This window comes from Chelonus insularis, unplaced genomic scaffold, assembly GCF_013357705.1.
Source record: "Chelonus insularis isolate UGA/USDA-ARS -01 unplaced genomic scaffold, ASM1335770v1 contig_160_pilon, whole genome shotgun sequence".
NCBI lineage: Eukaryota > Metazoa > Arthropoda > Insecta > Hymenoptera > Braconidae > Chelonus > Chelonus insularis.
In genome coordinates this window covers 758,609-777,443 of record NW_023276401.1, presented here as the reverse complement: position 1 = coordinate 777,443, position 18,835 = coordinate 758,609, and the positions used below count along the sequence as shown (strand labels likewise).

Here is an 18,835-nt window from a genome sequence, read left to right as displayed (position 1 = left end):
GTTTACGGTATTTTTCGAAGTTATTTCCAAGTCATGAATTCTGGATATAAGCCTTACATCCAGTTCTCGAAGAATCTCAAAACTACTTTACTTTCTTCATAGTTGCGTTCAAGTTTGACTCTTGAGTCGCAAATGCAAGAAAAATAACTAGCTAAACTTTAAGTGTAGCTGAATTGTGTGTAAACTTTTTATTTTAGTTGCTTCGTTTACTTAAACAGAGTCAATATTTGTAATTGTATTGACCATTTTGCATACAAAACGTTTTAAAAATGCTAAATTTATGCTCAGAAAATATTCAATAATGTCTTTGTGGCTTTTTGAAAAATTATTGACTTGTAGGCTAACTATAAACCTACATGAAATTTCTTAGGAATGGAAAAAAGCATATAGTGTTTAAGTAATACACTTATCAATATAATCCTCTTTAGTGAATTAAAAAAAAAAGGTTAACAATAAGTCAGAATGAGTTTATTTATTCAATAACTTTACTTTTATTATTTTATGTTGAATTCATCGTTAAGAATTTAGAGAAACTAAAGAAAAAATATTACAAACGTTGCTTTATGAATAAATTTACAAACCATCGTAAACAAAGCTGTTTTGTTAAGGAAATAATTAAACTTTAAATAAAGAAATGACTTTTTTTTTTAAAAAAAGAAACTGTTTGCATGAATTTATGTGGTTATTTTTAGGATTAAAAAATGAAGAATTAAAATTAAAATTTCAGCTATTTTTAAATTATTCAAAAAGTTGGGTAAGGTTGAATGACTGTCTATTGTTCTTGGTACATTTGTTGATAGTACAATAGAGTAATAGAGTTTTTGTTTAGAAGAATTGTTTACTTATCATTATAAAAAGATGCTTCCCTTCAAGAACTTTGTACTTATATTTTATGGTTCCAATGCTAAATCATCATTTTGTGATGAGAACTAAGTTAAGTAGATTTTGATAGCTTTTCTTTATTTTAAAGTTTTCAACAAGACTGTGGTTTAATATATGCAGTATTCCAACACAGATTTACTTATAAACTAGAGCAAAAAACTTCTTAATTTAATCTTAGTAACTGAGGTTCAATCTTTCATTTGAAATTTATGAAAAACATACTCAACAAGCTCAACTTCATCATTAAATAGTGCATCTATTGGAACAATTGCATAAATAATATTTTTCCAATCATTTTCCACAATTTGTATGTTTAATTGTTAAGTTGAAAAATAACTTTAAGGGTCGAATAATGAATGTTCTTGTAGTGAAGCAGACTGAACAACTGAAAGACATTGTTTATTGCTAAAATATGATAAATAACCTTCAGGGTATAGATGTAAGCTTCCATAAAATATTGAAAAATATTTTCACATACATATGAAAGAATGTAAAAAATATTTTATACCAAAATCTACTATCGAATTAACTAAATATAATAATTATTTGAATTTACATAATTAAAATCACAGCGTAACGATAAAGTCACTTGAAAATTCTCAAGCATTAAAAATTAAAATCTACATTCTCGAAATCATGAATAAATAGTTGATAATTCCCAAGTGGTAAAATATAATGGCTATTATTAAGGACCAATGACGTCTTTATTATGAAACTAATTTTACAGAAATATTTTATAGTGTATTTTCCTAATTTTATAGCATAAGTGACGTCCGAAGAACTTTATTTCAGAAGGTTTAACCCAATTGTTTGATCCTGAATTAAAGAGATCAGAAAAATAAGACAGATTGGAGTGGAATGACTGGTATTGGTTGAAATGAACAAATCTGTCTTTTTACCAGATGAGATTGGGTAATAACTAATGTACTAATCTCTTTATTCTCCTTCAGCAGCAATAAGAAACCAACCTTAGACGTGGTCAAACTCAGATAGTCCTTTTTATTGCCCAAGTTAAAAATACAAAGTGCTTTTCTTATCAGCTCTGGTGTGTATCTAGAAGAGTTAAAATTTCTACAAAATTAAAGAGTAGAATTTTGCAACGAAGTAACCAGCTTCTGTGGCATGTATGTTCTGAATTCTCATCTCCAAAACTGAGTGACTAGCTCTTGGAAGAAGGTTCTATGGAGCAGAGGAATTTTAAACAACTCTGAGTTTCTAGGTAAAAACTGGCAGATAGAGAATGGTCAAGTTCATTACAAGAAAATAGAATGATTTAGTAATTCGAATTTATCCCTTTTTTTACTGTAAGAAACTCACTCCACCATATAATTCAAAGCTACGTACATCTTAGAAGCACACCATGTTCTTATGAGCACAAAGCTGTCCAATTTTGCTTCAAACTTTATCAGCTTAATCAAGCCTGCTCAATGAGGCTTAAATAAAATTCAAAGACACTTGCTTCATTTTTTACAATACAAAGGAAGGAATATTGTGAACATGACTACACCAAGTGTCACTGGAAGAATATCTACATGGAAAGAAGCTTTAAGTAAAAATTACCCTGCAACTCAGAGTAACTGTAGTACACTACACCTGAATTGCAGGGTAATTTTTACTCAATCCTTCTTCTTGTAAGCATATCATTAATATCACAATCTACATTGCAATGAGAGCCATGTACTCTAGTATTTTCTACTCAGGATTTACGCTAAAAACCTTATGCATCATTTTCCTTTCCAATATTATACAGAGAAGAAAAAATAAAACTATCCACTTCTTGCCAAAAAGATATTCACTTCAATATTCGACTTCTAACTCTCACGTGTACCTTCGAAATCTCTTAATACTTCTCCCATGATTTTGAAAGAAAAAAATTCAATAATAGAATGCATACATTATCAAAAATGGATGTTATATCTGTTTAATTAATTTTTTTTAATAATGTTAACCAACTGAAATCAAGAGTGATTATGCTTTGTATCCAGTACACGTCTACTGCAGTTCACTCCACCCCCTTCATCATCCTTCTAAATTGATTCAATTAATTTCATAAATGCTAAATAATTCATACATTATAAGAGAAACAATCCAAGTCATTATCTAAATTTATTGATATTTTGTATTGAAATTTTATCAAATTTGTAATAATAACAATAATAATTATTCTATCTTTACTATTATTATAATTGTTAATGTAATAATAACTTCAAGTGAATCAGTATTATTATTAAAATTATTCTATAACATCATAATAAAATAAATAAATTATGCTTAATCTAATAGTGAATTATAAAGAGGCTTTTTTGCATATGTTATAATCCAATATTTTTAAACCGAATTTCATGTTTTGGGTTAATCATTTTAATTAACACAATTATGTGAATTATTATAAATAACTAATATGAATGTATAATTCGAAAAACTTGCAAACTAAAATTATTTAATTAGTGCACAAAGTAGAACATGTTTGTTATTACAATTCTTAACTAAATTAAAATTCATTCGTCAATAAAAATGTAATTTTATGAAATGGATTGTTTGGTGAGTGGTTTGAGTACAAGGAAATATCAATAAAAAACAAAGTATTGCAAGTAATTTTAGTATAATTTAGGTAAAATAATGGTTAATATTTACCGACAACTTCCAGGAAACCAGTATTGCTGGACATTGGATCGGTATTGACTTGACACATGTACCATCCACGATCTGTCTCTCGCGTGTCTTTTATATGAAGGGACCACATGCGGTGGCCGGTGTGTACAACAGTAATCCGGTGATTCTTCGTGATAACGTGAGTTGCTATCGTTAAGATGGTCTGCGTGTCGACGCGAAGCCACGCCACCTGCAAAAGTGCCAGACAGATTTTATACTTAACCAAACGCTTTTGACTAAAGCTTACACACCCAAATGTCCAATTTATTTCACCTAAATCTTTCTTTGTTGTTTATCAAACTCATCATTTCCTTTTCAAAATGAACTTATGGTCAAAATGATAAGTAATTAATTTTTCATTGGAAATGGATTGTCTTTTTTTGTTTGAATACTTATTTAACTGTTTATATTTGAACTAAATAATTTTATACCTGCATAATATTTGCAAAACTTTAAAACCCAATAGCATTTAGAATAATATAATCAGACTTTTCCTCAGTATTTTCATTTAATAATATTCAATTTATTCATAATCAATTGATTAATCCAAGAATATATACAAATATAAAATTATACCCATTTGTTATTCAATATTTATTCTAGAAAGATTAACGAATTAATTGAATAATTTTCATTTGAAATGATCAAATGTTATTTTTACGAGAAAATATTTTTTAATTAACAAACTGAAAATACATATTAAAAAAAAATTTAATTATAAACATAAACGGTCATCAGAGCGTAAATATGACATTTCTTTAGTAATATTTTTACAGGAATATTTTTATACATTTACATTCAAACTCTGTAAATAAATAATCTGTCCTACAAAAATAATAATCACTACCCCAGTGTATTATGCAGCTTGCGAGTGGACTGTTGCATTGTGTACATTTTTAATAAAGCAGTCTGACACATTTTTTATTAAACAAACTAGGAAAAATGTGCAAATAACAATGTATGTGGTTGGAGAGATCTGTTGATGTCATTTATGACCATCAGTACTTGGAAACATACTGAAGAAAACTCAATTCTTTATCCAAAAGTCAACAACAATTGCGATATTCCTTGTACGACATCATTACTCTGTTCTATAAGTAATTGTTTGCTGTAGGATTGTCATCTCAGCTTGTTAAAAAAACGTTGCTGACTAAAACCAAAAAAATAAACGTTCAACAACACAAATTGCACTGGTATCATGATACTGCGAAGACAGGTATTATTTTTGAGGTTCGAGAATGAAAGAGGCGTGGGTATGAAAAGATTGAGGTGATATGCGAGAATGTAAGAGGGTAGAAAAAGACAAATTGTAAAGAGAAATGAAAATATGACTCTACACGTGTATTCTACAAGAAAGTTGGAAAAGAAATAGTAAATGGAACAAGAGAAGGAAGGGGGTGTAAATTGTTTGCTTGTATACTTTGTTTTCAACGCTCGGAAGCATTGACAAAGCAGCAAGGAATGGGGTAAAACAGGTGGAATCGTGTTTCTTTGTGGTTTACCATGAATTACGTTGAGTAATTATTCAGTCATTGCCAAACCTCTTTTTTTAAGTTTCAGTTTACAAATGATATTTTGTAGTGTGTACCAACCTCTATAATATTCCTCTTCACTTGGACTTTTTTTTTACTCTTATAATTCTCAGTTTAGTTATATTTGTATATCTATTATGCTTGGTTACTACTGCGATTTAACCTAGATTTTCATAATGATTGTGTCAGAATTATGAAAGGTAAAAAATAACATTGTTAAAGAGCTGAAACATGATTCAATTCTCTTTTTTTTTTTTAACTTTTGGATAATATTTTATTCAAATTATTCTTCTTATTGTCATTTCATTATTCATATTTATTTCTGGGTCATTTATAAATCTCAACAATTACATTGGATAAAACTGGGTTTTCATGTTTCCTTTAAGTGTCAGGTCTGGTATTAATAAAATGAAGAATGAATACAATTATGAATGTAATATGGAATGATAATTTTCAAAAGTTCTAAAAATGAATAACTTCTCGTAATGTAATAATTATAATATTCACAACATCTAAGATCAATCAGTATCAGTTTGGTTTTGGTACTGTCAACATCCTCAGGGAGTAATTAGAGAATGTCATTCTAGGTAGAGAATAAATCCAAAAGACATTAGAGAGAAATATTAAAAGAATTGTAGTGCTGATAGGATATTTTGAAGAATTGAACGAGATTGGTGGATCATGTGCCTGAAGAAGTTGTCCTGATCCAGAGGTAAGAGATCAGAAGAGTTCAACCAGGATCTAAACCACAATCTTTGAGAGAAGCAAAACATCAAGTTGTAAGTGACGCAAATTTGATGGAATATTATGTTTGTATTATAATTGATTGAATGAGAAATCTGGGATTAGTTAATATTGTGAATTATAGAACAAAAGTCAATTTCACCAGGATTAAAAAAATTTCGAGATATAAAGAGGAAAGAAGTGGTGTAAATTAATATTTGATCTGATTGTTATAAATTCAAACCATGATGTTTGGAGAACAGTTAATTAATGTGTAGTTTACATTGGGTATATTTTCAAAACTAGTTCAAACTTAATTATGGGGATTTGATTAGATTTACATTTCAAAGGTTAATCAGAAGTAGTAACTTCGAGAGTATTCAATATTTGAGTTCATGTAAATGATCACATTTGGTATTCTCTTCTCTTGTAATGATTTTTAAAAAGGGTTTTTGATTTTTATCATTTTCTAATGAAGAATTTCATGAAATTGGAAATGTAGATTTTATTAGAAATAATAATCAAATATAAATCAAATTCAAATATCAATCTTGATGAAATTTCAAAGTGTACCAAAGCTGTAATAATTATCATCGATTATTGCACGATCAGATTATAGAAGATTTTTCAAGTAATTGAAGATAGGTCACGAAATAATATTACTTAATATTGATTGAAACTTAATATTAATAATAACTGAATTTGTGAGAAATGATAAACTGGATCAAGATAAAGATATAATTACTTCTTATTAATTCGAATAAAATTTTTTTTTTAATAATTGTATTATTGATCATGTACTATTTTCAAATGATTATTGTTCTCCTGCAAATGCAATTTGCTAACATTTTTCATCATCTAACGCTAATTCAAAACAACAACAAAATGATTCCTAAATTGTTCTTTGAAGCTTGAGAGATTTTTTAACATAAAAGCCGAAGTACACTACTTTAGAGCAGCTTTCTTCTTTCACAAATCAGTTTTTTGCTTCTTGTTTTGGAATTTTTTAATGGAATCATGATCTGGTTCTTTCATTAAAAAATTACAAGTAAAGCAGATCTATTAGCAGCAAACTATAGACGAATATTTTAATATGATTATTATGTAGAATCTTCATTATTATCTACAAGTAAGAAAGACTCTTACGAGAAAGTTATTTATTAATTCACAGATATATTAACAGACATGGCTGCTTAATGAACTCATTCTTAATTCTGTACATTATGATAAATTTAAAAAATGAAATATTCTTTCACTTTTCCATGATAATTTAATAAATTTTAAATTGCAATAATTCATGGTAATTTTTTTCTTATATTTGGAATCTTTTCATTGAAAGAATTTCTATTTTTAAAAACTAATTAATAAATATTGGCAAAATTTAAAATAAAATTTTTAGCTTCATGATTTTTCCAATTCAATTAAACGTAAATAGTGAAAGAAATAACTCTAAGTACATTTTTATTGCACTATTCTGACTGAAATAATTTCCAATAGAAACTCTTTTATTGCTATTAAATTTAAATAAATGCGATAAATAAGCATGATAAATAGGGAATAAGATGAGTTGAATTAGGTGTGGAAACGGAAAACGTGGTGTGAATGATTATAGGGAAGCCAATCAAGGTGATTTGAGCTTTGGCAAGTGGAAAGAGGTGGGGCAGTCGAATAGCTTAGTACACGTGTCTCTAGAATTAATTATAATAATTATACTGATGATGAGGAAAGGTCTTAAGCACTGGATTCCAGAAACTCCTCAGGAGCAGGGAAATTGATAGTACGAACTCAAGTCAGTTGGTACAGACTAATTTTAGGTATTATCAGGGTCTATATAGATAACCGTTTGATTAGCACATTACTGTGTCAAAGTTTCAGTGATAGAATTTGCATCGACATTGGTGAAGTGAGTGACAAGCCAGGAAAATTATAGGAAATCAAATAAAGGAACCGTCAACTTTACCTAAAATTTACGGTTATTTATGCATCCAATTGAAGTGAATTTTATAAGACTACTTAACTTGATGAGAGAAAATAGAAATTAAAAAATCAGGTATTTAATTATTCTACTTAATAAAGCTTAAAATGCTTTTTGTTGTCCCAATTTATTTTACATACAACCATGTGCATGTGAAAGACAATGTGGTACTTGACGATCTTTTTATCTCAGTACAAAGCGATGGTAATTATATCCTGGATCGTTAAAACGAGCTTTTCCGTCATTCGTTCCCTCTACCACGTTGCTGCACAGCTTCTGTTGGATAGAACATGATGAACATATCAATAATATACTTTTTTCTTCTCTGCTTTTATATTTAAAAGAATCTACTGGATTAGTTGTACTATTTTTTTAAAATTAATATTCATAAAAAATCCGATTATCAATTGCAAAGTATGTATATTTGAAATGGGCTTACTGTGTTTAAAATACAATATCTCTAGAAATAATTGACTTTGCGAATTTGTTTTTGTAGTTTCGAATAAAGAAACATATAATAAGCTTTCGGCTCCATATGTGTCATCTAAAAATAAGGTATTTTTTTTATTATCCTTGGAAATATTTGTTATTTATTGCTTCTATCTAATTTCAATATCATATTAATTTTCTTTTCTGTTATTTAAATGATTTAAGAGAGTGTTTAATAACCAATGCGGACATCTTATTTATTTCTTCCGGATGGCAGAAAAAGTCTTATTGGAGTTGTGTATAAATTTATTTAAGAAGCGTTGAGTGATTTATGCTCGGGTAGTTATTTTTGTGAATTTATTTATCGTAGAGAATAACACCTTTAAGAATGAATAAATTTTTCATTTGAAATTAATAGTATTGACATTAATGTTTTTTATTAACGACATGAAAAATTATTTACATCAATTTATTGGAAGATTTACCTATACATGATAAATACCTTTTTTTATTGTTGTAAATTTTGAAACTTTTGAAAGCTTAAAAATTGTTCTCTGTTTAAAGGACTACGAAAAATATCATGGAATAACTTTGTGCTCGGATTAATTTTCACAGCAGCTTTTAGATTAGTTCATTTTGTTGATTTTTAAACGTTTGAAGTTTAATTCATTCAAACACTTTGAATTAAACTTTACATTAATATTTTCTGTTCAATTTTTGAGATAAAATAATAAATTTTCTTTTATTTATTCATTCACATAAATAGTAGTAATTTTGAATTATGTTTAATTTTACTTAAGAATTTACGTTGAAATTCAAAAAAAAATTTTTTGAAAGAATCAATTTACCTCATTTTTATCATTCTTAAAAAAAATGACTGATAAACACTTCTTGATATATCAAGATCTATTTATCTTCAAAATAGGTTACAAAATTTGTGCTGATGTCTCATCAAAAACTATCATAAAATTTACGCGAATTTTAGTACATCATAAAAAAAATTCGATTTTCTGTTTGGATCATAAACTTCAAGTTGCATTTTAGTCGATTACGAAAATCTGTCTAAATTACCTATTGATGACCAAACATGATCAATAATTAACCACTAAAATTATTGTTTGATTATATTTAAAAAAATAAACACAAAAAATACTTTGAGGACATCTTGCTCTTGATTAGTTTTTTTTCAACCATACTTGTTAAAAGAAAAGTTGATAATAACTATGTCAATTCATGTAAAATGAGCATGAAATCTTACAAAATTGATTCCAACTTTACATGTAAAATTAAAACGAAAAAATTCATACTCATCGTCTACCCCATTACGGTGGAAAGCAACATTCTAAATTATTCTCGCAATTATTTAGTGGCTTTTTTTATGTATAACACTGAAAGTCTGACAAACAGTAGGTCATCAACGAACAATTAAAATTAAAAAGAGTGGACAACCGATGCAAATTTTCATGAACAATAATTATTCTTCTTCTGCATAAATACGTGTTCTAGTATTATTAAATGTTAAATTACTTGACATTTATTATATAACTATTATTTGCTTTAAATATTCAATTGAATAAGCAGCAAATGACGATATGAAAAGTTGTAAATGCAGACAAATGGTTAAATTAAAAGAATTAATTATTAATTTAAACAATTGAACAAATTTTAATTAATCGTTTGCGACTGATAATTGAGTTTAAAAAAAAATTAAGTTCAATTTTTAGTAATTCATTAAATCGCAATAATAATAGTTTTTTGCGTATTGTCTGTAGTACATAAATCAATACAATCTAATAAATAATAGATAATAAATAATATAATTCAGATGAATAGATCGTGTATGGAATAAGTCAACATACGTCGATTGATTTGTTGTTTACTCAAATTAATCTGAATTAAAATTTCTTCAATATTATTTATTACACTAATACTGGCATATAATAAAGCAGCAGAGGTTGATGAATTTACACACATTCTATTGTCAGTGGAATATTTCCTGACAAGCATTGTATGCCGACGTTTAGCGACGGCTAACTTGGTTTTGCAATGGGCTTTGCATACGTAACGAGAATAACGATAAAACAGAGAGGGAGGAAATTATTATCGCCACGACGCGATAAACGTACCTTCAACCTCATATCCACTTTTTCTCTCGTTTGTTAGCTATATAACAAGCTTCTCTCGAAAATCGATCTTTATACGAAATTTACGTATAGGGGTCACGTTCATGCTTGAGTTATTGCACTGTTTAGACTGTATTGAATAAATAAAGTTTAAGAAAATATATCATTTACATAAAAATGGATAAATGAATTTTTTATGAACCAATTGGTGAATATTGTCGAATTTTTTGCAACCACCAGAAAAATAAAGAGCTTATTTCCGCTGAACTAAGGGGATTGGAAGTTTCTGCAGAAAATTTACGAGTTTTTGATCCATAGTTTCATCAATTTTGATATCATTATTCATTTATATTTAAATGTTCAATTTATTATCTATAAACATTGGAGTAACGTATTTTTGATCGTTGTTTTGTTTAGAGAGTTCATGGGCTGTTCTTTTATGTTGAACCTCAATTACCACTATAAACACTTTATTTTACCAATATTATATTTAATAAAATAATTATCTCTGTGAAATTAATCTTTTGAATAATTTTATCTCCCAAATTCGATAATCATTTATTATTATTTTTTAATATCAATTTACACACGTGTTTTGAAGAAGATATTGAAAAGTATGCTTTTTAAAATTATACACGAATTATTTTAGACAAAATGAAAAGCACTAGTTATCTGCACATGCAAAAATTCTAGCATAATCAGTCGAAAAGTTTTTTTCAATTACTTGTATATTAAAAAATGTGTCAAATTATTTACTGAGAGTTTGTAACTGGAATAAAATATGTATGTGTTTATCATAATCACCTATCTGAAGTATTGCTATTAGCGTATTACTCATATCACTCTTCTACCTATATAATAGGTTCAGGTATACGTTTTATTACCCTAAGGTTATCGGATGGTTATAATGGCAATCCTTCCCAACCTATGTAGCTAAACGACGTTTAGCTAAAATCGTTACTCCAGAGATGTGAACTAACTCATTCACTACCATAAAAATTTTCTTAATACACTGAAAAATTAATTAAAAAAATGAATACCAAAATGACTGTCATTAAGGTGAGAAAATTCTTTAATGAATCCAAAATATAAATAGCAAAGCATTTTTTAGCTGTGTGGCATTTCGAATAAGATTCATTTAATCGGATGAAATTTAAATGGAATTGTGGTTTTATTAGATTTAATTATAGAAGAGTTTTCACTTGTAGCTAATTGAGACTAAGAGAAACAGTGGAGAATGTAATTGGGATGCAGAATAAAGACAAGAGTCTCTGCTATCTTTAAAGACCATTTAACTATCTGAGATTGCAAAAGTTGCAAATTTCAGAAAAGAGAATCCTTGGCCACATAATTTCTTTGCGGTCTTACCAATTTCCATAAAAACCACTAAATAGCTAACGATTAATTTTTTTTGCACTTAATTATTTAGTCCAGAAGGTAAGGTGGTTTGGGAATTTTTTTTTCACAAGTATAATTGAAAACTTTGGCTCAATTTTTTTTTTTTAGTGCACGATAATTTTTACTGCCTTAAGAAACATTAAAAATATTTAGAGTATACGTTATGAAAAAAAAGAAGAGGAACTTAATTAATTTTTTGTGTGCTATTTATATCTAAGATAATTAATTGAGAACATCTTTTAGACTAAAAGATAATGTATCTAAAATAGTAGATTTTTTTCTTAACGATATTTATTTAGAAGATGATAAAAATATATTGATATTATATTCAAAGATATAAGGAGTTTAAAGCCCCTTTTCGCGCACTTTCAATTAGATTTAATATGATAAAAAAATACATAGGAAGCAGTAGTCTTCATTTTTCGACCCTGTCGTTTCATTTTTTCTCCTTTTCTCCCTTTGCTTCCGCACGGAAAGTCATTTTGGCTGTTTAATGGAATTATATAATTTCCCGTTTAGACTGATGGTAATGCATAAACGTGCCTCTTGGTACGAAAAAGTTCCAGATTTATTCCAATGATTATATTTTAGTTGTATTACCAAGTTTATTAAACTGAATAATGAAATAAATGCGTAACATCATTGCAATTAGTGTCTATTTTAATTATTGTTAACTTTCTAGAAATTCGATTCGATAAGTCGCGAAATTAGAAAGCAAGAGTAAAGAAAATTCTCAAGACCCAACATCAGTATTTACACTGCAAATCCAAGTGCATTATTGTTACACATCTAAACGTGTTAAATATAACTTCACCCATTTAATTAACATTGTAGTCATTTTTGATGTGTTTTTAGGTTTGTGAAAAGTGACTTGCAAATTTTTAAATAAATTTTGATTTTATTTTAAATCCACTGAACAAAAATTTCTAAAATTGAATACTACATATAGGTAATACATTAATAGGTATGAACAGTAGAAAACAAGTGCCGTTAATTTTTTACTTTCATTAAATAAAATACTTATAATACTTCTAAGTAAAACGATAAAACGTTATAGGCATTACTAAAATGAATTATGAGTTTCATAGGCCTCATGGGGTCTGGACCTTTTCGCCTTAAATGGTTGGACATCTGCGAAATAATACTTGATAATTTTTTGCAAAAAATAATGATCTATTATTACTAAAAAATTCTAGAAATTAATTGAAACATGTCTTCAATCTAACATCTTTGTAGTGAACTATTCTTGAATTATCATGAAATGGATCAAGCTTTTAATTAATTAATTCTAATCACTTGTTAATAATTGAATAAAAATGGATATTTTCTTGAGACAGAATTTAAAATATTTTTTTTACTTTAAAGTCTTCAATTACAACTTTGAAGTTGAAATTTAAATTACAAGTATATCATCATACATCTAATCTAAACCCATTTTCAACTTCAACTTTATTGTTTCGTCCGCTTTAACAAAATTGAGGTTAAAAATGGATCTTGAAAAACTTATTTTGAACTTCAAAAGTGTATCAATGCTATACAAACAATGTTATAAAAATTTATGATGACATTGATGACTTAAAAAAAATTCTTTAGATCAGTCTAAGACATCAAAATCTTCAATGAAGTTGATGATTTCCAAAATGAAATTAAATGATAGGCAGCAATTGAAACATCAAAGAAATAGAAGATTTTAAAGTCGAAACTAAACTTTAAATTTAATCTTGGGTTTGGACCAAAAAAGTAATTATAAATTAAATTATCTTGTAAGTAGTTGAAGATTTTTAATTTAAATTTAAAGAGTTTCAAGATATTTCGAAAATAGACAGTGTACATAAAAAGAATTTGGGTGGAAAATCAATGCGATGGTTCTCCAAATACATTGGAGTAATTGTGCATGCATATGTGTATATGGGAAACGTGAAGTAAAGTGAGACGTTGAAGTACAATGGGGCATGTAGAAAGTAGGAGTAATAGTAGTCTGGACAATGCGAGACACTTTTGTTCGAGTCATGAAAAAAAATTTTCTTTGTTTCGAAAACATTCATCAATGATTTGTTGATGACTTTTCTCTGCATTTCTAGCTCTATTTAGCACTAGAAACAACTCTTTAACAATAATTAGTCATAATGATTTTGATGCGAATCATATTGATCCTAGTAAAAGTAAAATCATAAAAAATAAAACGAATATTTAAAAAATCATTAAAGTGTTTTTGGAGCAAAAAAAAATATCTGTAATAAAACAATCATCCTAGTTTGTTTTTAGACTACTATAAAATTTAATATAAATTTTTCTACACCCCACTACTCTCGTACTTCACTTTATCTTCCCTACCATTACCTCTACTTCCTTTAAAAAAAAAGCATAAAAGTTAAAAACACGACTGAATCCAAACAAGCAAACTAGAAAGCAGACATGAACATCTGATGATGCATTTATCAAATAAAATGATCATAAATGAAGGTAAGAAAAAGACATTGAAATACTGAAGATTGTAAAAACAGTAAAAAATGAGACTTAAACCTTCAACAAACTGCTGAACTCACATCTCATGAGATTTTATCAGTAGATAATTAAGTTACTTGAGATACGTAAGTGACATTAGACGTACTAAAGTAATAAATAATAAATTGTTATAATAGTAAGTAATAAATAACAAATAGTTGATAAATTTATTAGTCCTACCTTGTACATTCCGAGGTTTTCCACAATGCACTTAAATACGGCTTCCCTGCCAACTGAGACGGTGAGATTGTTCAGTGGTCTTCCGAATCTAGGTAGTAAATCTGAAAGCAATTAAACATTTATTTATTCAGGAGGATTAATTCGATAAGATAAGTGAAATAGGAGAAGTGGTGAGAAGAAAATAAAAAGATAATTTTATTTAAAATCTCAAAAAGTATTATTTACTTGATATGTATGTACTCAAAGTACACTGCTATCGCTCAATCTGCACCAAAAATTTTCTCGTTTTCTACTTTTCTATATGTGCAGCTGTAGCTGCTGAAAGTTAGAAAAGTAAGTGTACACTCGAATGGCTCACAAAATTAACGGGAGTTTGGGTAAGCAGGTCGGCCAAGGATTAAACCAACTCTTCATTTACCAACCAACGCGCCTTCAACGATTTTTCGTCCTTTCTCAGACTCACTTACAAACAAGTTAACTTCAAAGTTATTTTATTCCTTTTTTCACTAATTATTTCGTTTCTTTGTGTCAGAAGAAATTAAAAAGTTATTATTACAACTTATCACTGCTTCATGGCCGACAGGGGCTTGAAGTTGGTATTTAATTTAATGCCATTTTAGATGCTGATATAAATCAATTATAAGGTGAAAGAATTTTTATATTTAAGCTTTTTGTATGAAAAATGTCTGATCATTTTGAAATATTTGCCAAGTAGATGGATAAAGAAAAGCATTCATCATAGTATTGCACTTTGGAATGTAATTTCATCTATAATATAAGAGCATGCTTTGCGGTTTCTTTTGATAAAGTATTGATTGAGATTAACTAACTAGTTCTATAATCAATCATTTACAGGTTTATAGTCATTTACTCATTTTTCAATATAAACACCAATAAACCTATTGTTGTTCTTTTTAAAATCTTTTACAATAAAATCAAATAATAATTGTTGTACCTGTTTAATTTTTTTATATAGAATATTATAACTACGTTCCTTACTGTTAAAAAAACTAAATAAAATAGAACAACTACCCTTCAATGTATTAAAAAATAACTTTTTGGCAATAAATTTGAAGAATGATAATTTAATTGGGTAAAAAATGATTTATTAAAAACAAAAGTGATCCATGATTCAAACTTCTCCTCTACATTCTTGAAAAATGCAAAGATGGAATGTTTATTAATTAATTTATAAATATTCAAGATCGATCAAAGAAGTAATTGAAATCTTAAGGAGGTTGTTTTAACTCGATTTTTTTTCCAATGCATGAAAATTGATTTTAAAAATCAATAATTGGAAATGTCAGAATAAGATGACGTTATATCTTTCGTTCTTAAATTAGTTGTATTATTAAATTCTTTTTTAATTTTTTATTCATGCTTTTTATTATTCATAGAATAGAAATTTCGTCTTTTTTTCCAAAATAAAACATTTTCAGTCAAATAACATGAGTCTTTGATTTCCTAAAGTTCTTATCCGGCTTTCAATGAAAGAAAAAAGAATTTCAAGTAGAATAATCAATGCTTGTTCGGACATTTTAAAATTTCTCAAGGATAACTAAAAGTAGTTTTTTTTAAATCAACTTTTTTCATAAGTTTTTCAGTAACATTGCAAGATAAAATCCACTCAAAAAAGATTATATGCATTTGATAAACAAAAAAAAAATATGAAAAATTTAACGCGATAGTAAAAAATATTTACTATAAACTTTTCTCAAAAAAAGACGAAGAAAGAAGGAAATTTAACGGAAAAGGAACTTCAATTTTTGCAAATACAGCATTAAAAAAGTACAAATAAAAATCGTGTCGCAACAGTTTACAAATAAATTCGCATATAAGTATTATTTAATAGTAGATGTTGAATTTCATTTCATCAAAGTATAACTTTTGATATTTCGTTATTAGAGATGCTTTACATGATAGGAATAAAATTCTATTTCATCATTGGTTGGGTAGATAATCTAATTTTATGCTTCCTTTTATATATAATAAACTGATAGACTTTGAACTTGAACAGGTCTTTGACATTTTCATGGAGTACAGACATAAAGTACAGATATGGAGGAGAGATTCTTAGTTTAGTTCCGCATGATTCGATCAAGAGAGGAAGATACTGAGAGAAATAGAACGATTCACTAAGCTGGGCACGTTCGCATATTACCAAGCTTGCATCGCATCCTGGTTCTTACAAATAAACCGTAACAATTGTATTTGTAATCGAGAAATTTCGATATCAACTACTTTCTTTCTCTCAGCTTTCTGCAAACTTATTTAGTTTTAAATTACTGTTTTAAATTTTACATAGTTATCCATATTATATACAAAATAATAAAATATTGAAATTCAATCATTTGGCTATTCCAAATATTGAGCAGTTAAATAAAAAATAAAATGAATAAAGTTTCTTTTATAAATTGATAACTCGAATGTCGGTATAAAATCTGATTCCATTTACAAATGTTTTGGGTATATTAAAAATACTGTCATGGAATTAATAGATTTCATTAAATAAAGTAACTCTATGTGTTATTCGATAGGCTTTGATTTCAATTAATTTAAAACATTGTTTATTTTGTTAAATACCGTCTAGTGAAATGCACAATAATCGAAACTGAATTAAAACATAATGTAAAAGTAATAAATTTTATTCCAAAGAGCTTTGATTAATATCAATTAATATTATTCAATATTAAATTATCGTACTCACAATTTTTCGTTGAATTATTTTTGTCAAATATTGATAAAATGTGAATGAAAAATATATACCTTATTTTGTCTTTATAACTAGATCAAGAGTAGAGTGATGATTAGAAATAGCAAGAAATTAGATTGAGCTCAACATAGTAAAACTTATGACTGATTAGAGACTTGTAGCTGTTTGTGAATGGTAATGTCAATAAAAGTTTAATTTTCAATACAAACAGACAAATTGAGATGTAACTGCTTAATTAAGTAAACAAAAGACGATAAAAAATTGTCCAACTTTAGTTTTGAAGTAAATATCAATTTTCATTATGATTTTTAACATATTGAAAACTTATTTGTTTAACTTCTCTAAAAGCTTTTAAATAAAATTAACTAATTTTTTTATATTTTTATACTTTAATTCACTATTTTTTGTTTAATGGAGTGAACTTTTAATGTGAGTAATCAAGTATAGTAATTTTTACAAAATTTCTTTTGATGGAAAAATTTAAGTAGTATTACCAGATTTAGGTCAGACACTTCATACCTATCGGCAATCTTCAAGTCGGTCATCAATTCATATTCTCATAAAGAATATAGTACGATTATGATAGATTTCATATTTATACCATTATAATTCAATTGCATAAAATATAACAAAAACTGGTGCCTTATAAAAAAAAGTGATGGCCTGAAACGAAAATGACAAGAGAAAAATAAGCATCGACGAATCTGAGTGATCAATCCTTTCTGTCATCTAAGTCTTGGAACGTCTTTTTTACTTCACGGATACCGCACCTGTGAGCTATCTTACGTATATCTTCATACCATACCATCTATCAAGTTATCTTGTCTATCTTCAAAAGATGTACCACATACACCTATTATGTGATGCCATTGTGAAAATCAAATAATAACTCTACTTCTTATAAGTAATCCACGTGATGTAGTGTATAAGATAACTTTTTGCTTTAAAATGCCTTTAGCTTTGTAATGGACTTCTATAGAAGCTGTATATCAATAAAAAAACGATAACGTATTTATTATTCGGGATTAATATTTTTTAATTATGAAAGTCAATTTTTTATGCATTCATTGCTTGATTGATTAAATTTAGAGAAATGAAATGTATAATATAAATGTGGATACTGATATGAATTATGAATTAATATAATCATAATATCTATTATGAACCTTTTGTCGATTATGTTGAATATTACATGGTAACATGTCTCATTTTACAGTGGTTTGTATTTCCTCTAATATAATATCAGCTCTCATTATAATATGACCACATAAATAATCCAGAAAAAAATTTAATTTTTTTTATATAAAAACCTTTTGTTTTTTTTTTAATTCATTTAATTTTGAAATAAAGATAGATTTATGTAACAGCAAATGTTTTCCATAAGTTCTTACGTCAGAATATGCTGGAATATGTTACAAGAAGTATTTTTTAATTACCTTTTTTAATAAACTATTTTTAGTAAAATGTTAATTTTTTTTTAATTAGCTAGAAACTCGATCACATAAAATTTTTATTAGAGTAATTAAATATTTAGATATAATCCATTGATGTTGGAGAGTAGAAATCATTAATTCATCATGTAACAACACTTGGAACATTCGTTTTACTCCATTACCTACAATACTTTCCCATTTAGAAATCAATACATTAATTTAAATTAGTACTTATCCATCAACTATGATTTTTAACATATTTGTTTTTTTATTTGTTATTTCTTTCAACG

The 18,835-nt window shown here is 27.2% G+C and overlaps 1 protein-coding gene across 1 annotated transcript in view; it reads right to left on the bottom strand.

The window, feature by feature from the left end:
- The window catches only part of LOC118064086 (protein amalgam-like), a 61,105-nt gene that overhangs the window by 12,104 nt on the left and 30,166 nt on the right, over positions 1–18,835 (bottom strand). Inside the window, exons 2-3 of the mRNA XM_035078466.1 lie at positions 14,400–14,500; positions 3,517–3,724 (exon numbers count right to left, since the gene is read on the bottom strand). Coding sequence (XP_034934357.1) covers positions 3,517–3,724; positions 14,400–14,500 — 309 coding nt within the window. The remainder of the gene's footprint in view (positions 1–3,516; positions 3,725–14,399; positions 14,501–18,835) is intronic.